Source organism: Rhea pennata, chromosome 3 (assembly GCF_028389875.1).
Source record: "Rhea pennata isolate bPtePen1 chromosome 3, bPtePen1.pri, whole genome shotgun sequence".
In the NCBI taxonomy this organism is placed as follows: domain Eukaryota; kingdom Metazoa; phylum Chordata; class Aves; order Rheiformes; family Rheidae; genus Rhea; species Rhea pennata.
This window is the reverse complement of record NC_084665.1, coordinates 50,831,437-50,853,749: the sequence shown is the minus strand read 5'-3', so window position 1 is coordinate 50,853,749 and position 22,313 is coordinate 50,831,437. Positions and strand designations below refer to the sequence as shown.

At 38.7% G+C, this 22,313-nt stretch overlaps 1 protein-coding gene across 1 annotated transcript; it reads right to left on the bottom strand.

The window, feature by feature from the left end:
* Positions 1 to 166: 166 nt before the first annotated feature.
* SFT2D1 (SFT2 domain containing 1) lies at positions 167 to 21,786 on the bottom strand. Its single transcript, XM_062572301.1, has 8 exons — positions 21,624 to 21,786; positions 15,653 to 15,739; positions 12,979 to 13,061; positions 8,148 to 8,229; positions 5,326 to 5,361; positions 4,503 to 4,561; positions 3,053 to 3,082; positions 167 to 2,130 (listed from the first exon to the last, which is right to left on the bottom strand). The coding sequence occupies exons 1-8, from the start codon at positions 21,684 to 21,686 to the stop codon at positions 2,091 to 2,093; spliced, it is 480 nt and encodes a 159-aa protein (XP_062428285.1). The 5' UTR covers positions 21,687 to 21,786; the 3' UTR covers positions 167 to 2,090.
* Between the last annotated feature and the right edge of the window lie 527 nt (positions 21,787 to 22,313).

The window sequence follows — 22,313 nt, the reverse complement described above, 5'->3', positions numbered from 1 at the left end:
AATTTAGAAATACTCAAGCACAGACAGACATACACTATGAAGAAACACTAGACACTGATGAATGAACAGAGAACACCTGCTTAAGATGCACATGAAGGAAGTGAATCATAAATATTCCAGAGAAAATAACAAAACATATTGTAATGTACAAATGACAAAATGCATGTGAAAGCACATCAGACTTTATTTATTGAACCATTCCATTTTGGTGATCAAATAGCAAAGTGTAAACTTTGTTATTTATCCTACTGCATAAATAAAAAATGACTAATGTAGTTCTAATTTAAGATTACAGTGAAGATGATCATGTACCTGAACAAGTAGTGGAGAGGTGAGAAAAATTCTGAGGCAAACAACGGCCCAGTCCTGTAGTGCCCACTAGTGGGATGGGATCTCCTGAAGGCCCCTTATGGCCAGCAACCCAAGGAGAAAGAGCAACTAGTGAAGGAGTAACCAGCCATTCCCATGACTGTACCTCTCACCACTGAGGCACATACTGGTTCATCTCCAATGCAAACTGCAAACTAAAAGTAACTGAAGGCTAAGTAGATGAGGATGACGAGAATAAATTCACTGGAGGGCCTCACCATCAGAGAGATATAACAGGCAGAGGGAAGGCTGTGGTTTCTGGCTATGATTACAAGCAGTACAAACAAGTCCAAGAGCCTTTTGCAGTATCAGGACTACTTAAGAACTGCATCACTAGGAGAAAGACTGCCTCACTGGCAGTTCACTAGTCAGCTAAACTGCTAATCAAGCAACACCTTTATGGCAGAAATCTCAGTCATCCGTTAGGCAGTTTCCCCAAAAGATGTTGCTATTTTGTGCAACATACCACAGACTTACTATGACAGAATATACCCTGAGGTTCAACAGAAATGCACTGAAATTCATCAGTTCAGCCTGAATCCTGAATACTAAAACACAGGGTTTTTCTTTCCTGAAGGGCTCACTAAGGCTTGCATCTTTTCAAATTTATCTTCTTTTCTAGTTGAAGATTTTTTTGGGGGGGGGGAAGAAGTCAAAACAACTAGGATTTAGAATGCAAGTAGCATGTTTTCAACATGCACTAAAACATTTCCTGTAATACAATATTAGCCAAACAGTAAGGATTTAACTTTGCTTCTAAATGATTTAATAGCCCTTAGCTGCAAAAAATGAGAAGTGAAAACATCTCACTGAAGCTAGGCAAAGTATTAGAGTATTTCACTTTGACATGTAATCAGTTTATGCACACAAACTCAGCAAGTTTTCTAAATACTAATACAAAGAAGCTCTAAAGTAACTTCTGCAAATCTAAAAACAAAATTGGGGTATAGTTATATGGATATCCATGTTTTATTTTCACACTTAGTCAAATGTAATGCAGGAACTTGCCACCTGTATAATAGCTAGCTCTGGTTCCTAAATTAAAAAAAATTTAGACACCTTTAAAATTCATTTATTTCACAAATTATTCACTTATACATTATCCAGTAAGTATTTAAGTCTGAAAGTAAAAAAAAAATGTTTAAAATATTTTTAATAAAATCCAGCAAGTTTAACAACTCTAACATGTTCTCACTAAACTTTTCCCAAAAAGCACATGTATAGACATTTCAAAGCAGCCCGGGAGTTATAACTTATCAATCTTTACAATGTTTATAAAATTCTGTCTTTGGAAAAGCTTACACGAATATGCAAACATAAATGGTACATTGCAAGTTTCAGACAAAATCGTAAATGAAATCTTTGTGCATACTACCCAGACTCTAGCAGCTTGCCTACATTGAGGATTAAACTGTGTTACTGGATACAGTTTTAAATACTTCTAAGAATACTTTTCACACAGTATTTAGATGTACTTCTGTGTTAAAAAAAAAAAAAAAAAAAAAAGCGCTAAAATATCCAGTGTAAAGAAACACACTTCTCCCAATTTATTTTTAAAACTGTTACTAGTAAAAATGATTTAATCCCCCAACTGCAAAAGGCAAGGACAATGCTAAATTGTCACTAGGTATTTCAGGAGTAGAAAAGTATAGTTTTCTGAGCAGAATTCACAGAAGAATAGAAGCGGTCTTTTAAAGTGTACAGTGGTTCTTGTATGTAATTTACTCTAGACAGGATGAGAAGCATTTAATCACAGCATCCCTACAAAAAGAAAAAAAGTCAGTTAAGGTATTTGTGTAATTTCTATACTACTTGTAATTTTGAAGTATAGTATAAAGAATATTAAAATATGTATATATTTAATGGCTGGTGTGTGTAAATAAAAATACAAAACTACCTTAAATTATGACTTAATACTTCCTATGGCAAAACTGAAGCTATAAAAATCTGTACTACAAACATTTTTCTGTAAGGTTACAGGAACACAACAGGAGAACATGAAATGAAAGGATAAACAGAAAATACTTTGTATTCCTTTCTTCCGTTTACCAGGGAAAACCTCGTTAAGTAGGACATATTAGAAACACTTTATTCTGACATTTAAGAATGCACTGTTAGAAAGATCAAACTGCATTAACCTGAAATATTAGAGAAAAATGCATTCTTAAGCTTGTTTACTTGCATGTAGTTTCTCTAGTTTTCTTTCTTACCTTGTGCACAATAGTTTAAAAAAAAAAGAAAGAAAAAGAGAGCATGCCAAAAAGAAAATTAACACAAAGCATTGCTTTTGCCCTTCCTAAAAGTGAGAGGAATTCATTAGCAGAGTTGGCAGCTGAAACTGTCCCTTTTTGCATGCTTCTAACTAAGCAGATCTCTGACTTAAGTTATCTTTAAGTACTGTAAAAACAACTATTGCACCATTTTAAAAATCACTGGAGAATTAAACAATATTTATTTTTAGTGAAGAAAACTAGAAAGAAATTAGAGCTTTAATGAGGAGAACTACATTACACTTTGTATTTATTATCTATATTAAGTATTACTTTGAATTCAACTGTCATTTTCTAAAAATTAAAACATAGAGGAGGAAGTTATGCTTTTTCCACATACTGAATTTAGGGACTAATTTCCCTCACAAAGGTTGCTGACTTTTATTAATATGGAGGCAATTATGCAGACTCACCTTGCAAAAGGAATATATGACAGACTATACCTGAAAAAGAGCAAAAAATACATATGGAAGAGTTTTCACATCTTTCCTAGAGCCCAATTATTTCACTTTAGTCCAGTATTAAGAAAATCAATCTGTCCTAATAAAATTTCAAACAAGATTACTTATTCAATTTAATGCTTACTTGGAAGAAAAAAAAAAAAAAAAAAAAAAGAGGGGGAATTGATAAGAACTAAATGTACTGCTAAGGTTTTCCTGGTTTGCAGTTTCCTTTGTTTGTTTCTTAATGTAGTTCATAACTTCCATTGCTTGTAAGTGCAGCTTAAAAAAAACAAGTGAGATTTACTTATTGCCATGAAATTCAAAAGCGATGGAAATTTCTGGGAAAATTATGCTCGAGACAACAGAGACAGCTTTTTCTAATTTAGAAATCAGTGTATATAGCTATGTACATACACATCAAATTATATTATTAATGTATGCCATATTGTATCACTTGTCAGCTGACATTCCATCATCATCTGAAACTTGCTTCCACAAACCTAAAGGTTATGTTTTATTCTCATGCCTCTCCTGCTCAGGCTCTAGGACAGTTAATAACACGGATCTGCTGGCTGTAAACACGAAGAACACTGCTTTGGCTAGTGGTCTTCCCTCTATCTAGTATCAAGCATTTACCTGGGTCTAGCACAATGCCAAACAATCCCTATCCTGAATAAATGGTTATTTGTCCTCAGATCTAAGTTCAATGTGGCTCCTGCACTCAGGGCAAGTTCAAACAAGAAGGGTGATCACACTGGATCAAGTTAAGAGTTAGTACCAAATAACTCACCTGGGCTAAGGACACTGAGTAAGATCAGCTTTATCTCCATAGAAAAGTCAGTAACTTCTGAAACTGCATGCCCACATACTCCCAGGTGTATCCCTTGGGTGTACCTTGACGTTCATAGTACCTACTGTGCTAATTTATCCCCCTCATGCTCACCTGCCCTTTCCCCAGTGCTGCTGAATATTCTTGGGAGGGTGGGGGGAGGAGCCCCTATGAAACAGGATTTAATTTCTTCCACTTTAAGAATGAAGGTTTAGTTAAAACTCAAAGGGGGAGGTAATCAAAAGCAGGGCATATGAACATATACCTCATGGTGTAACTTTTATAACAGAATATAAAGCTGTTTATAAAGCTAAGTATAAAGAATTTGTGGGTTTGCATATATAATCTATACAGAAGGCCTAAAAGAGTTCAAAGAATAATACATTGCTGGATATATCCAGAATTACAATTTTGCAAGATAACTGCATACAGATTTTGCCGAAGTTATATAACCTAGCTAAAAACACCCATGCTATTTCAGGCTAGCATCAGGGCAGTTACATTACGCAAAGTGTGTGCATATATATAGAGGTTTATGATCATATGCATACAGGGGCAGGGAGAAGTGAAAATGAATTTCAAGTATCTTACCAGGTCATTGCCAAGAACTGCAATATGCAGAATAACAGAGCCAAACCTTTTTTACCCCACTAAGTCAAAACAAAACAAATATTACAAGTTAGTTTATTTTGCATCAGTCTATACTATAAGCAAGTGAAACAGCCTGTTCAGACAAAAATTTGATTAACTGATGATGCCCCTTGTCTTAATTATCCCCTCCTTCCCATTCTTACAATTGATTCTAGTTTCATTTCATCTGTCATCCCCTTAGCACCCAAGAAAGTCCTCTCTAGTTTTGAAAACGTTTAACACATAATACTAACACTTCCACTTTTGTTCATAATACTATTTCTGCAAATAGAAACAGAAGTTCACTTCAGCTACATATTTACTTCTGTGTAATACATAATGATAGCTGAATTATCAAAATGATTGCAATACCTGAAGATACTTTAAGTTTCACCTCTTTTCCTTTGTCTTATCTGTTTAATGTTCTATATCTGTGGTTTTGAAGGACCACTACACATTTTCTAACAGAAATACAAATCACTTCAGGATAAGAATATATTTTAACTTGCTTTTCTTAGCTGTTACTCAAGGGGTCTGCAGACTGAGAACTGATGTTCTAGGTTTTGCATTCCCATCTGCATCACATGGCAGTGGGAGAGTATATTTGCTTTGTAGCCAGCCTGCTCATTGCTCCACCCAAATTCAACGACAGTTGAAAACAAATGCCACAGATTACAATACTCATCTCTCCTTCACAGTTGAACTGCACTGTAAAGCTACAATACAATCAGTAAACTAGCTGAGCTGTAATGCCTATTTAGAGGAATAAAATAGTCTCACTTACCCAGAATACAGCACACAGTGTCAATATTAGAGAAAGCTGGGGGGAGATGGGAAGAAGGTGGGGAGGGGAGAAACAATGAATATTCACATATATAACAAAGCAACTGTAGCACTGCTTTTATGATTTCATTGGGTAATCAGCATTTTCAAAAACTCATGAAACAAGTAGGCACACAGTGACTATATATTGAATTTGATGTAAAACAATCACAGAATGGTAGAGGTTAGAAGGAACTGCTGGATCAGTAAGTTGAACAGTGTTTTCCAAAGCACAAAGGATGTGCTCCACAGTCAGAGAGGCTGGAAGAAGTGCTTAGAAGAAAAGGGAAGCAGTAACTGACTTCAGGAACCAGAAGCAGTGTAACCATATCAGCACGGCTCTATGCTCTTATCTATTGAGAAGTTGCCCAGGATGATAAAATTTGCTTTAATGCAACAAGATAGTCTAGGAACTGCTTGTTTAGCACACTGTTCCGTAGACAGTATCATTTTGAATCTAGTATTCACAACACCAGTATCTGACAAGATAGGCATTTGCACAATGATGAGCAACCCATTATTAAAAACATTCATTCACAATTACTGCATTTGGCAGACACAGGCCCTACTTCTGCCAGTGGTTTTTTTAATCTTCCAATAATAATAAGAAAAAAAAGCCCATTAGGGAGCAGCTGTCTCATACACAATGAAAAAGCTCACATGAAGCTTTATTCAAGCTACTCATGCAGCTCTTTTATACTTTCTCTCAGCTAGCAATCTGTACTTAAAATTGCACATACAATCTCTTAGGATTTTTAGAAAAAAAAGAATTCCTATACATCCTACCCTTATAGTAGTCTCCTATTAAAATACAGCAAAAGCATCTGAAAGTTGGAGTTTCCTTACAGAATAAGTAATGAAGACTTTTGCTAGCAATGTAATCTCTCCCGTGTAAGATCCACAAATGTATTATATATTTTTTTTTTTGGAACATTTGATGGAACATTACCCTGATACAGTTTACCATGCCTAAATAATCACACCATTTGTACAAGCTTAACTACCACTTAGAACTTCTTTTTTTCACTAAATTTCACCTGGCTCTCACCATCTGTCATTAGAGCTAACAAAGCAAAATTAAGTCCTCAATTTTTTATTTTCACTGAAAAGGAAATTTTGGTATTTTGCTGAGGAGAAAAAGAAAGAAAAAAAAAAGGACTACTATGAATTTTTCCAAACATCTTTGCAACTCCTGAGTTGCCTACAATTCTAGCTTTCTGCAAGGCAACTCAAAAGAATAACAATTCCAGATTCTTCTCAGCCACCAAAGGACCTTTGCTCTTGTCAACCTGCACTAGGCCTGGAACAGTTTTCTGATGGGGTGGTGAAGAACACAGCCAAATTTACCAAAAGTTTGCTTCATATGTTTCTAGTTCTTTTCTATATCACTGCAATTTTCCACCCAAATATTCTTAGCTTGCATTCAATGTTCTTGTTCCCTACCTTGTTGGCACCTTACCTGCACAAGTAAGTGGGTAAAACTGTAACATTTTTGCCTACTCTATTATCCTCCTATCTGCCTTATCTCCTCTTGAGATGTCCTGCTTCCATAGCTAAAGCAGGTTATTTTCTATGGTACACTCTCTGTGCACAATGAATGATGGCTGTAGGATAACACAGAAAATAGTTCCTGTGCTGACTCTTTTAGTGCCTGGCTTTGGCCCTCAGCTTGACCAGCAAAAGGCCGGAGAGCTCTAAGTGCTGTGTTTGCTTCTAGAAACAGAGCTTCTAGAGAATAGGAGATATTCTTTTTACTCCATATGTACGAAACTTAACTTTCCTAGGACTGCCAACTTAGTCAAATTTGCCACGGATAGCAAAAAGTTACATTTTAACAAAGTTCAGAGTCCCAGCAAGGATCAAGAGACCTCTCCAAAGAAAGTGGCAAAACACGAGCTTCCTAAATGAGAAGACTGTCATATTTTTTTCATCTGGGTTTGTGAGAAGAGAATATACAATCCACATGGCAGCAGTCGAGAAAAAGTTCATAAAGGGCTTCTTATCCATGCAGGCTGGAATCAATTAGAAAAGGAAGCTATATGACAGAGAGAATAAAACACTCAACTAAACTTCAAAAAAAAAAAAAAAAAAGCTGAGAGAAATTAAAAAGAACAAAAAAAAAGTAATACAAAATATGGAAAGCAACATGGGAAGACACTTTTTTTTTTTCCTTTTAACTAGAGAGTTTTTGGATAGGGATTGTAAGAAGGCAGGGGGGAGAGTTTTTCCTTCCCTCTGGCAAAGAAAATGATGGTCTCAGAAGTGAAGAGCCAAGGACCTGACAATGGAGAAACATGAAATTGAACAGGTGGTTTCCTGGATTTTGGGGGAGACACAGTTTTTCCCATTGCTCTGAAAGTGCTGAACCACTAAGCTACACAGACAGAGCTGTAACCGACAAACAACTTGACTCGGTCACCACCTATTTGGACAAGAGGTTTAAAGTCTTCCTGCAACCCTGTTCTTGAAGAAATCATTTTAGAAAACAAATTAAAAACCAATCAGCTTAATCCTAACATTTAGTAAGAAATATTTAGCAAGGAAGATTTTACTCCAAATGATTAGGTTAACAAAAGCATAACCAACACAAACCACAGGCTCACAGGAAGGAATTAGGTAATCTTAATATACGTAGCTATCAGCTTGACTATTATCATTCAGTATAAACAAGACGGGGATTGAGAAATATTATCCCTCTAGTAAGGCCTCAAGTTTAGCTTTAAAACTAAATGAAAAGCTTTTCAACATGAGGAAGTAGAGAAAAGATAGTAGAATGTACTTTACCAGCATCACACTTGTAGCTATTAACCTCGTTGGCTCAAACATTGCCTTCAATTGTTTCAGGGGCCCCATCAGGAAACAGGTACTATTAGGGACAAATAAACCGAAGAGTAAGTTGCTTCAAAAAAACTTTGCAAAAGATGACAACAGGTAATTAACCAGTTTTCCAGCAGTTAGATCACTATACAAGCTAAGAAAGGCACTTCAGTGTTCAGTGACAGACGCCTGTAGTATAATAGGTCCTTGGAAGACTGTATGTATTGAGTCACACTTGATTATGTCCTTTGAAAGCATTACTAGTTATAGCATAGGGATATCAATTTAAAGTCTAGTAAATTTCATTTTGACACTGTTTTTAAAACTGACTTGCCAAATGAATCCTAACACTAAATATCTGTAGAAAACTTCCACTTAAATTTCCTATCCAGGTAGCTTGCAAGTAACTACAGTCATGATTACAGAGGGGCTCTAACTCTTTGCCCAAATTCAGCAAGCAATCAAGCACAAGAACAACAAAAAACAACAGTCTGCATTGAATCTTCCAGCTTTCCTTTACTGTGTAGTTATATGAAGGAAAAATGAAAATAATCAGCAACTCTGGGCCCTGCCTGTTCATGCAAACCTGAAGATGTGAGCAGGACAGTAGACTTTGGTCTGCTCAGGAATCTGCTCGGAAGAATCCCATGAACATAATCTGGAAGGAAGAGGGGTCCAAGACAGCTGGCTGATTTTCAAGGATCAGCTCCTCCAAGCTCAAGAACTGTCCATCCCAACAAGCAGGAAATCAAGCAAAGGCAGCAGGAGGCCTGCAGGAATGAACAAGAGCTCCTGACTAAACAGAAAGAGAGAAAGAAAGTATACACAAGGTGGAAGCAGGGACAGGTGACCCAGGAGGAATAAAGACACACCATCTCAGCATACAGGGGGCATGCATGGGGTTAGGAAAGCTAAAGCCCATCTGGGGTTGATGCAGGCAAGGGATATGAAGAGCAACCAGAAAGGCTTCTGTAAATACAGAAGCAGCAAACAGAAGGCTAGGGGAAATACAGGTCTGCTGCTGAATGGGGCAGGGTACCTGGTGACAAAGGACATGGAAAAAGCTGAGGTACTGAATACCTCCTTTGCCTCAGTCTTTACTGGTGTCTTCAAGGTGCCCCCTATCCTCAAGAAAGGCAAGAAGAATCCAGTGAACCACAGACCTCTAGATACGTAAGGGAGGGTAAGTGACCAGGAGCATTTAGCACGGATTTGTGAATGGGAAACCATACTTAACCAACCTGATACCCTTTAGCAACGAGATGATAGGCTTGGTGGATGAGGGGAAAGCAGTGAATGTTGTTTATTTTTAGTAAGGCTTCAGACTGTCTCCTCTAGCATTCTCAAAGACAGGGTAATGAATTACAGGCTAAAAAAAAAAAAAAAAAAAAAAGACAGCAAAGAGGACTGAAAACTGTCAAAAGTGCCAGGCTCAGAGGGTTGTATCAGCAGCACCAAATCCAACTGGAGGTCAGACACTAGTGGTACCCCAAGAGGTTGATATTGGAGCCAATCTTGTTTTAATATTTTCATTAATGAGCCAGATGTCAGGACAGAGTGCACTCTCAGCAAGTTTGCTGATGGCACAAAATCTGGGAGGAGTGGCTGATACACCACATGGTTGCCCTACCATTCAGGGGGACCTCGGTAGGCTGGAGAAATACGTAGAGAGGAACCTTACTAAATTCAAAGGGAAATGCAAAGTCTTCCACTTGAGGAGGAATAACCCCATGCACTAGTACAGTCTAGGGGCTGGCCTGCTGGAAACTAGCTTTGCAGAGATGGATCTGGGGGTCCCTGATGGACAAGCCGGACATGGATGAACAACATGCCCTTGTGGCAAAGGCAGCCAACAGCCTCCTGGGCTGTATTATGAAGAGCTTTACAAGTGGGTTGAAGGAGATGAACCTTACTCTGGTGAGGCCACACCTGGAGCGCCGAGTCTAAATTGGGGTTTTTCAGTACATAAAAGACATGGGCATAGTGGATCGAGTCCAGTGAAAGGCCACAAAGATGATTAACGGATAGAAGCATTTGACACACAAGGGGAGGCTGAGATTGCTGGGGTTGTACAGCCTGCAAAACAAGGCAGGAGTGATCTTATCAGTGTTCGTGAATACATGATGGGAGGGTGTAAAGAAGACACAGCCAGGCTCTTCTCCGTGGTGCCCAGTAACAGCACAAAAGGCACTGGGCACAAACTGAAACACAGCAAATTCCATTCAAATGGAGGAAAACTTTTTCACTGTGAAGGTCATTGGGCAACCTGTTACAGTGTTCAAAAAGGATGCAGAGTCTCCATCCTTGGAGTTATTCAAAACCAAACTAAACATGGTCCTTGGCAACCTGCTCCAGGTAACGCTGTTTGAGCAGGGTCAGTTGGGCCAGATGATCTCCATATGTCCCTTCTAATCAAGGCTCTGTGAGCCAAGAATTCACACTCAAAGCAATAACTATTGTAGCTTCAAGGACATAATACCGGTCTCCTCCAAACCTCTTGCTGAAGCCACTACTTTGCAGAACATATTTAGTAATAGAGTGAGAATGATTCTAGCCTTGTGGTCTGAATGCTTCACTGTGGAGTTGGAAACCTAAATTCAACCCTCTCCTAGGTAATTTTTATGAAGTGAAACAGAGTAATTTAGGGAACGAGAACTCTCTCCCAAAACCAAGCACCTTCTAGAATGGAAAAAATATGTGGATAAACCTCCCAAAGAAGAGATTGAACCATAATCCCTCATACTGTATGCTCTCCTACTAGCAGCTTTGTGAATATATCTCCTTCTCCTTATCTAAGGAACGTAAACAGACCATCCACAGAAATCCATAAATTAAAAAAAGTGTTTTCCCAGTTTAACAGGAAAAAACATTTTAAATTCAGTTCAATCCAAACAAACTTTTCTCAATGTTCTTATCTTGGCTGTTCAGCCATAAAATTAAATTATTGAGAAAGACTTTAAGAGACCTGAAGAACTGGAAGTAAATAATAGTCAGCTAGGGTAGGGATAGGGATAACAACATGGTGGAAAAAGATAGGGAGGTTCAGGCCACACAAAAAAGGCAGAACTATAGAAAACAAAATGAATTGATGCTTGCCTGACTAGCATTGAGGGCTAGACACTGCAACAAGAACATCCTCAGAGATGTGAGAGAATCCATAGGGAGCAGAAAGGCTGAAACAAAAATCTAGGGGTTCTCCATTTACACAGGGTATTTCTTATATAAAAGATGTTTCATAGGAAATTGTCCATAGGCCTGGAGAAGGATCAAATAAGCATCACTTTTCATGTTTGTGGCTAGAAATTTATAGTAAAAACAGATTATATACTAGGAATGGTAATGGCATTTTTGTTTTAAATCCACACTTGCAAACAAACATGAAAGTCAAAGTCTCCTTGTCAGCCTGAGGTTTTATTGTCATTTCCTACTGTTTTCCAAACATGTGCCAGCTGACGATATGTAAGGTGACAACTGAAAGGGAAGGGTGCTTCTTTTTATTTCTAATTCTACTTGGAGCCCAGACTAAAGGTTATTTTCATCATTCTCCTAAAAAGAAATCCCATTCCGTAAAAGCTTTCCTCTTGGTTCACTGAGGACTAAATTTGCTGATTAGTAGTGAGTTTAATTTTATTTGAAGCAGTGAAAGCACATCCTGAGGTACTAGGAAAAAAAAAACACCTACATCCTGTATGAAAACCCACACACACGCACACAGAAAAAAGGCACACATACTGGGATAGAAAGGGAAGACTTAATCTCCAATATTTTTTTCATCATTTAATGAGGGATGCATTAGTTAGGCAAAATGATAGACTCTATTCTAGGGGGAAAAAAATGTCTCCAAACAAATTAGTTGAGGAAAAGCAGTACACTACCACATTTCTCAAACACTAATGTCATATTGTCCAAATTTTAATACAGTAAGTCTACTTTGGCTCAGGAGTTCAGTGACTTGACTGAGGTCACAGAGCCCATAAAAGCCAATACAAGAGGTTGAGTCCCATGCCTCTTCTATGCCAAGATAGTAAGAGAAAGAAGACAAACAGAAAACTGAGAATACTTTAACTGACTCATTATTGATGTTCATTAAGATCTCTTCCTTCACCATTTCAGAGACTCATAAGAAGCAAGATTGTTTTAAGTCCTAGAAGTTTTCTTCTGAAGTTACCCACGGAAAACAATATTTGCTATTCCTTTCTCAGAGAAGAAACATTCTGCAATTTCTTAACTGACTGCTACAGGGTAATATTGCAGAGAATTGAGCATAGTGTCACTGCTCAGTGTCACTGAGCATAGAGAGCAAAGTGAACAATTTTAGATTCTGCTTGGCCTCATATTCAATTTCCAGCACCTCTCCTTTTTCAAAGTGTTTTTCAAGAAAAAGGAAAGCATCTTTGTTAAAAGCAAGAAGATTCTTCTAGCAACAAGAGATGCCTACAGTAGGCAGACTACCAATTTGTTGGCAAAATTGAAGTACCTCTGTAACTAGCAGAAGGAAGCTGCAAAAAAAGTCCAAAACACTCAGTCAAACTTGGTATTCATCCTTCACACAGCAATTGTGATGTCTATGAAATAATCATGTAAGGCATAATACTGAGGCAAGAACAAATGAATATCTGATATTCTTTAATTATCTTAAAGCTATACAATAAGATTTTATGCTATTAGCATTTCAATATGAAATCAGTGCTGTTTATACAAAGTTGCTGATACACAAAATAGACATTTTAGAGTAAAAGGATGTAAAAACATAGATAAAAATGACAGTATTTTCTTATCAATAATAAAGAAAGCATACCTGGCTAACGCAGCAATATTTCCCAGGGTATAGAACACTGCAAAAAGTTTGATTCCCTTTGGAAGCCATAGCAATGCTGTTCCCTACACAGGATAGAATATTTGCATGTTTGTAATTAGCTAAGTCATCTAATTTGAAATGTACAGTCCATATTTATTTTCAGAGACTCTGAAGAATATCATTCTAACATACCAGCAATATACCGTTCTCAGGAATTTGTAGTAGCCAATATTAAGCTTCTATTGCCATCTGCTGGCTAAATAATGTATTGATTTAACATATTGCTAAATAGATTTTTACAACTATGCAATATTTACTTAGGTCTTTATGAGACAGTTTCAATTTTCTTAAGATCTCCTACTATATATGACTTATTATACACAAAGGGAAAATGTTATAAGAAAACACACTAGCATCTACAATATATCCTTTTCCTCCAATCAATCATTTAGACTCAATCTAATTACATACAGAATCTGAAAAGAAATACTCTAGAACTAGTCAAGACACCTTATCTCTTAATTCCAATAAAACACTAAAAAAAAGCCCAAAGTTTGCTTTCTTCTAACCAAAACTATTTTTAAGGTGAGGGAGAAACAGAGCCTAAATTACAGTCAAAACACTTTGGATGTCTGCTGTGATGTGCTACATAGTACCTAATTGCAATTTCAGTGGCAATCTTTTCAATCAATTTGCACAGAGTACAGTACAGACAGCCAGAGAAAGTGGCAAGGAAAGATTGTAACAAGCAAAGGCTACTCTCTGTGAAGACTAAATTGAAAGAAAATACACCACTTGTTTGCAATACTGGTCAGCCAACCACCTAATCTATGATTAATACATCTACCTGGCTGCGGACATATTAGATCTAAAGATCAGTTACAGTCCTGCAAGGAACTTCTTGAATATTTCTGTGAGGGCCTCCTTGGTACTGAGGCAAAGATCCACAGCCTGAAATGGAAATGGGAAGTGGGAAGCTCCCAGTTCCATGTGGCAAAGCTTAGCAGGAGAACTGCCTCCAGAGCTCTCCAAGACACAAAGTCCACAAACACAATACTGGAGTCTTGACTGTTATCTATCAAGCCCCAAAAGAATAGAGGAAATTTTTAAAAAGAAGCAAGTGAAAGTGTTTGATCTGCTATCTCCAAGTCTCATGCCACATGATACAAACTAGGTACAATGCTTAAAGCCCCCCAAAACCAGCAGCAAATAGCAACTGCAATCTGTCCAAAAACTGGTGTTAAAACACTAACCTGTTGGGCACTAAAATTCTTAATTATACTGGTGAAACATTTCTTGCTGGGAGAAGGGTGAAGGGAAGTCACTCAGACATCACTTAAGTAACCCTAAAAGCTATAGATTTTAACCCAAATTTCAGCTTCCTCCTTGAGGATTGCAGCTTCTATACAACAGGCACCTGGCCAGAATGTGCCCTGTGCTTAGTACGGATTCAGAATGAAGAATATCAACCTCCAGTTGCTTTACTGAATGGATTATCACTGAAATAAGACCATCAACAGCTCTGGTTATCTCCAGCTCCCATAAAGCCTTAACAAACTGCAAGTCTAGGTAAGGAATCATAGGCTTCCGCCTGCAGGAGAATCCCATCAAGCCGCTATCCTTTAATATTTACCTCAAACAATAAACAGGTTGCTTCTTCACAAATGCTTATTCCTCCTTGTCAAATATCTCTTTAGTTTTAAAACATTTCATGCTAAATGACAACAAAGCAGTAATAATTTTAGCAAAACCAGATGCTAACACAGACAATGACAGACCAACTCCACCTCATTACCAGCACTTACTACAAATCAAGGCAATCTTCCTGGCAGTCACCACAAAACCTGCACACTAGCCAAAGGGCTGCCTACTAGCTCATATCAAAAGACATGCTCTGTGAAGAACAGACATTCAACTGATCCTCACTGAAAAGGCCACATAAGGAAAGAAAATCAGTAACAACTCTCCCCCTAACCCTCAATCCAAATGCTTTACCTAAGCTTATTTCACCTACTGCTGGGACTTTACATGTAGATGAAGAACTGCTCTGTAGCACAAGTTACCTGTGGCATACTTTGCTAGACTGAATCAACTAAAAGATTTTAACTTTTAACTGCAAACCTGAGCCTCCTGCCAACCTTTCAAGTTCAAGACCAGAACAAATGCTTTGCCAACCACAAAACCAACCACACTGCAGCTTTTCCAAGTGTCAACTCGCTACCACAGTCATTATCTATTGATTTGCAAGTGTGAGGCACAATGCCTGTAGTTTCTTAAGGCTTTCCTCCTTCCATGAAAGCAGGAAAATAAAATTTAGTAATAAGCAGAAGCTCTTTCCTAGTATACCACACAGACTACTACATAAAAACTAGTGTATTTTGGCAGTGTTCAAGCCTTTAGTAAGAAATTTTATTACCCTACAATAACAATTTTGTCTCCTTTGAAAGGAAGAAAGATGGTCAAAAATATAATTTATGAAACAGCAGCCCCTACATGGTAATTACACATTTTAATATCTAATTAAATTTATATATACAAGATTCAGGGTTCAGGAAATAAGCATACACAGAATTGTGTATAAAGTCTTAACACTAATGAGGTTCTGCTACAGAACATTAATAAAGTACTAAACTTTACAGAACATTAATAAAGTGCTAGAGAAAACTTTACTTACTAGAATAGAACACACAATGCCAGCAATAAAACATATGGCAAACCATTTGACTCGAGTACCAAAGCTGAGCGTTGAGGCATCAAGGACCTTGAAAGGAAGAGGGGAAAGGAAAGAAAAAAAATGGAGGGGGGAACAGACATTAGAAACAATTTTGAACAGTTTAAAGGACAAGTTTTCTTTACTATTAAAGAACTTAAGCAAGTTAAAGTAATTGTTTTTGGCTAAGACAAATTAAGAAATATGACTGCTTGTGTATTAATTACTTCCCAGTTTAAGAAATTACATTAGCAATTTGGTAAGATATTTACAAAAACAACAACAACAACAAAAAGACGAGACAAAACATCTAAATGCATGGATGTACATCCTGGTACTTGAGCAATACTGTTCCACTATCAAACAGACTTCTTCAACTAATTACAACAACTGAGAATTCTCACATAATTGTTCCAAAAGAAGAAAATGACTGGACCTTCAAGTAGTTTGCTGATGAACATCTTTATGCAGCACTGTACATTCCTAACAATATTATTACTATCATTTTCTGTTACTAGATAGAAAAACTGTTCCTACTAGTAAAAATATTCAGTGCAAGTAATTCTGCTTCAATTACTGTTCCTTACAGGGAGAGGGAAGGTGTAGACTGATTAAATAACTTGTCTCATCTGACAGCTTGCTTGTGGAGAGGTTTGCTTCCTGCTTCGCCTGTGTAACTCCAGCACCTTCCAAACTCCTCCAATGAGCTGGGTGACTCAGCTCCTGAAGCTAGAAGAGAACAACTGCCCCTCTGATGACTTAGGACTATGCTAGACAAATGAGCAAAAGCAGCTTAGCAAGAGTTTAGAAAAGCTGTAGTGCAAGGGAAGAGGCATGGTTCACACCAGAACAACTCCTTTTAACAGCAGTGACTTGTTAGATCTGCTCATTTTTTTTTTCTTCCTTCCCAGTCACGCTGTGCATTTCAGCTTTCTCCAAGTCACTAGAATTAAATACACTCTTTGTTCTAAGCTAGTCTGTCAAGTAGACTGTTGCTTCAATTTACCTAAGGTAATTGTAAAAGCTAACTTTTCATTTTATTTCAATCACATAAGCAAATTCGACCTCTCATTTCTGTTCCTGTTATCTATTCTACAGCTATTTTCAATTGAGTATTATTAATCAAATATACAACAGCAGAGCTTCTCCAACCAGAAAACCAGATGTTTCTCCCATTCTCTTCAGAAACATTTCCTTCAGATAGTGGTAAGCAAGTGAATAAAACATGGTTACTGCTTAGAATAACATCAAATCTGTAGAAATAAAGAATCCGTATCCAGTTTAATCAAAGGGGCCACATACTACAAACATTTATGGGCTCTGATGAATCAGTATCCAAATGTGCTTCAAAAAACAGCTCACTCTACTTCTTTCTACTTACAAAAAAAAAAAAACCCTACCAACCTTATTAAATTAAATATATGAAATATTTGAGGGCACAGAATCAGCGTACTAAGAAGTCTTTTGCATTTGCATACTCACTGAACACAGTGTCAGAATACAATATAGTATTAATTTTTCTTTTCCCCTCTCTCTGCTCAGACACTAAGACCAAACTTTCCAAAGGACTGAGGATGCAACTTACCTCATTGGGTCCAACTCTTTATCCTTATGTAAGCATTAAAGAAATAGACAAAAATAGTAACTGAAAGATGGTTTAGTATTTGAAACCATATTTGAAAACCATATTCATGAATGTCTGTATGGATGGGGAGTGGAGGAAGAGCTGATTGTACATAACTGAAGACGTACATTTGAAGCATGCTTTTAGCTATATCTATTCATGCAATTAACCATGTGTACTCAAAAGTAGTTAAAATACTTTCGATTCTAGCTCAGAAAGGAAGGGCTGGGTGGGCTAAAACTATCAGTACACCCAACGCATCACACACTTCCTGGAAAAGAGAGAGAATGAAGGCAAAATGCTTCAGTTTTACCACACACATTGTAGCTAACGAAATATTGGGATTGGAAGTAAAACAACAGTAGCATTCTTGAAATATCTATTCCTTCAAATAGCTCTAAAGGAATTTTTCATATATATATTAAAAAAAAAAAAGATTCATCTTCATTTAAACCTGCAATGATTATTTAGTGGAAAAAATGCCCAGATGCAGACAAACGAACCATAAAAGGCCCAGGAAAAAGGTCAGATTTAAAATACGGGTTAAAAACTAGTTTAATACATTTTATAGATTTAATTCTTAAAAGCTTGGATTGGCAACGTCATGTGTACATGAACTGCAGGAAGATAAGCAGCAACACGATCAAGGGCTGACAAACCTCAGCAATACATTATTCACTGTAACGATAAAACTAAAGACGACAACTGGCATTAAAATGAACTCTGATCCTCCAACCATTCCTGATACCATTAGTATTTAAGATAAAGATGAACCAAGTTAATGCCACAACTGAAACTGTGGAACTTCAGTTTCTCAACTGCATTTTCTTAAGCCCTGATGCATTTGATTTGGCGAAAGCAATGGAAGCGAATACCTTCTTGAGATATCTGCTTCACCCTTGTGGAGAGGCACCTTGTAGCAGAAATAGAACAAAAGTACTTAATTCAAAAATTTAAAATACAGATTTCAGCTTGTGTTAAAATGCCAGGCTACAACCTGTAAAAGCTGAGGAACTGACCAATCCCCTATCCTGCCATGTCTACAAGAGCAAAAATATCTAAAGTAGGGGCAGTGAGACAGTCAGGAAAAGTAACAGAAGCTTAGTTTCCTCACAACTCAATTCAACAGAGACTATGAACTAAAAAACCTAAGAAAAAGTTAAGAAGTCTAAGCTGCGTTTACCACAAAAACAGTCAACAAAATAAGGATGATTCGCCTATTTTTCTAGTATTGTCTGACATTGGACATACAGCTCATCCTCGATTTCAGATAAAAATTGTTGGCACAACTCTACAGTATTTTAATTAGCCATAGCTTTTACTCAGCAAAATTGACAAAATTGCAATATAGATTCAACATCTGGGGAAAGATTCCCAAGAAGAGCTGTGACGTGAGGTGGGAAGAAGGGAGGGAATTCCCATAAAATCTACCCTTCTTGCTATGCCACTTAGCAGCTTGTTTCTAAGCAATTGAAAAAAAAATAGAAAAAAAAAAAATCAGCAAACTCTCGGTTTTCTACAGCTAGGTTTTCATGCCAAACTCCCGAACAAGCAGCCAAGATTTTTATTCACAAGAAAATATTAGAGCAAAGAAATGACCAAGAGCATTCAGGAATCAAGATGAAATCCGAAGTAGAAACTGGGATCAGGAAGGTAAACTTCCCAAAACATAAGGAATGGTCTTGCAATAGTTTGATACACAAGTTGCAAGTGACAGAAAACTGTATCTCTACTGAATAGCAGACGCTTACTATGGAATCTCAATAATTATTATCAAACAAACAATAACCTGCAAAGCTGCCTTTCACCAAGAACATTCCTTGCATTGCTGACCATCTACCTAGGCTCCCTTCCTCCTTTAAATTAATAACCTTACAAAAGTTTTCATGAGGGAAAATTAAAAAAACCATCTTTTCTAGATCTACAGAAGATTCTAGCAGTTAATTATTTTTTTCCTTGACAGCAAATTTAAGTAACTGAGAAAACTCAATTCCAAAGAGATGTTCAGTAGAGTTGCAGGATCCAGCTCTTAATGTGCTTTCATAGATGTTAATAAAAACACATTATTTTATTTAAAAATAGTTTTTAGTGGAAACAGATGGTTTGATGATATTAATCCTGTTAAGTTCAGGCTCCACAATAACTGATTTCATTATGAAAATTTGAAGTATTTTATCTGTTTTTAAAACAGAATTAGACTCCAGAAACATCTCTGTGCAGGAAAACTGCCATCTTGGTGTTGCAGGTGATATTAAGTTAAGAAGTCAAAGCATGTGATCTTTACAGCAACTCACCAAGCTGGTAGACATATGGCATTTTATATTCCTTTCTTATCACCACACCAACAGCTAACCATCTGAAGAGTTTAAAAATTGCAGGAAGATTTCATTAAATCATCACACATTTGGCTCACTATAAACTTTTCTTCTATTTCATTTAACAAAAATTACTGCTGATGTCATGGCAAAGGTTCTACAAAAATCCAGAATGAGTAGAACAGAGAACACCTATAAATGTAAAACATATGATGGCTACTACACAACTATCACCGATCCCTAAGAAAGGGCTATGAGTTTCCCATTAATAAGAGGCTTATTATCCAATGTTCTAGCAAATACATACATGTTTTGAGGGAAATGTACAATACAGACTGCATAACCTAAATAAACACATAAATTTCTTCTTGACTGGGTACATACTTACTACTTTTAAGCAGATCTTTCTGATTCAGCTTCTCTGCTTAAAGTTCTTTCTGCACTATGCCAAAGGCATATTGAGTTTCCATGTTTGCTTCTATACCATACAGGATAGCTTTTAAATGTGTATGTATGCTTGCTATTTAAAGTCTTCTAAGGCTATAACAACATCACTACACACAATAATCAAACTACAAATAGCTTCACTACTTAGTAACTAACATTTAACAACTGACAGTCTCAGTTCCTTCTTTCTGAGCATATACATTTCAAATGAAAACTAGTCAATGTTTAAGCATGCATGTTGATCACTGCCTTGAAACAAACATCACACATCAAGTCTCTTCTTCACTATTTGTGCTCCATATGAAATGGGCCTGTAAATAGCAGATTAAGGACTTGTTTTCCTGTTAATCTTCACACTAAAAGATGTCGATTCCAAAATAAGAACCTTGCAGACCAGCAGCAACTGTGCAAAGCCAAATGAGGCACATCAGCACCATGCTGCTGGAACTAGTAGCATGTCATAGACACCAACTACACTAAAGCTGTGATGGCCCAGCAGCGTTTATTAGCTGTAGTCCAGATCCAGCTTGCTCTACAGCCCAGTTTCATCCACCACATTCCAGAATCCTGTTGCAGAAAGTATCAAGATGCTCCGCAACAGGGGGCACTTCAGCCAGCAGTCACAGCAGATAACAGACAGTTGACTGCATAAAGCGTGTAATAGTTAAAGAACAAGGTTCTTTAAGAGCATGCTCAGAACTGCTTCAACCTGGAAGTGAAATCCCAGAAATAAGGTACTCAAATGCATTAATAACTGAGGAAGATTCCAGAGGAGAAGGGGAGGAATAAAAATATTTAATAGTATTAAAGAGTACAGAGGAAAAAACCCTTCAAATCAGTAATATACAAAACTACCACTGTCCAAAGAAAGTATATTTCCCTGTTGCGAGTTTAGAAACACATAAAAAAATCAATTTAAATTATTTATCGTTCAACTGATCATCCACTACCAAGGCCATGCAGAAGGAAGAAACAACCAACACAATGAGACCCTGATAACCGGGACCAGGATGCAGAAAACGAAACCGAAGATTCCCAAACCACCAACACGGCAAAAAACTTCTCACTGCAAAACCTCGCCAAAGCCGCCATCGCCCATTGCGCCCCATCAAGTCAGCACCCAAACGGGACTCCTACTCCCCAGCAGAGCTTGCCCCACCACCGTCCCGGTGCCCGCAGCAACCTCTGGTCTCCCCTTTGCGTCGCCTTCTCCCCCAGGTTCAGACATAATGCGCGTATGACAGACCCACACGCACAGACGCCTGTACCAAACACCTACCCCACGGGCAGGGGGACGAGGGGAGGCCGCTCGCTGAGGGAGCGGACACTAGCCCGGGCCCGCGCAGCGAGGCTTCAGCAAGCCCCCCTCGGCAGCGAGGCCGGCCCCCCGGGCCCCACAGCCCCGTACACACACACACCGTGGGGGTGGGAGGGAGACGCGCGACCTCCACGGGCCCCGTGCGCCTCAGCTCGGCGGCGGTTACGGGCGGGCGGCTCCGGGGCGGCAGCAGCCACTGAGGCCCTGGGGATGGAGAGAGCAGAGCGGTACCTGCGCCGTCAGGCCCTGCTCCTCGTCGTCCTGCCCGCTCAGCACCCGCCGCAGCTTCTCCATCCCGTCGCTCGGGCGCGACTCGAAACCGTTGCGCTCCGCCGCGCCGCGGGCCGCACCGGAAGTCACGAGGACACGCAACGGCCGCCGCGCCGCGCCCTCAGGCCCCGCCTCCGGGCGGAGGCCGGCGAGGCGGGGGCGGAGCGGCGGTTGGGCGCGAGGCGCCGGCGGGTTGTGCGCGTGCGCGCGGGGCGAGGCCGGGCGGTCGTTGTGAACGGCGGCGGCGCGAGGGGCGCGGCCGCGCGGGGCCGTTAGGCGGCGGCGCGGCGCGGCGCGGCGCGTTACAGCCGGGCGGCGTGCGCGCAGTGCGTGTGCGGTCTGCGCTGGAAACGCCGGGGCGGAGGGAGCACTTCCGCAGCGCACCCGTGACTGCGCTGCTGCCTTCAGAAGTGGTTTACCTGGCGGTGATTCGCATTAGCTCGGTAGCGCAAGTTGGCAGTTAAAGCTTTTGTGCAAGTATGCAATGTGAGAGCTGTAACGGTATTGTCATGATTACACACGCTGCTGTTGGTACTACAGTTACTTAGTGATCACACTCCAAAGAAGAAAATGATTTGCTGCATTTGCATGCTCATCTGCCGTGTGGGAAATACTATATAACCCGTAGAGCATAGGTCATTCTGGAACAAC

Excerpts from the sequence above, each read along its gene's own strand:
- SFT2D1 (XM_062572301.1), bottom strand. The coding sequence starts at position 21,686 with ATGGAGAAGCTGCGGCGGGTGCTGAGCGGGCAGGACGACGAGGAGCAG. Across the intron at positions 15,740-21,623 it reads AGCAGGGCCTGACGGCGCAG|GTCCTTGATGCCTCAACGCT; the intron begins GTACCGCTCTGC and ends CTTCCTTTCAAG. Across the intron at positions 8,230-12,978 it reads AATATTGCTGCGTTAGCCAG|TACCTGTTTCCTGATGGGGC; the intron begins GTATGCTTTCTT and ends TGTCCCTAATAG.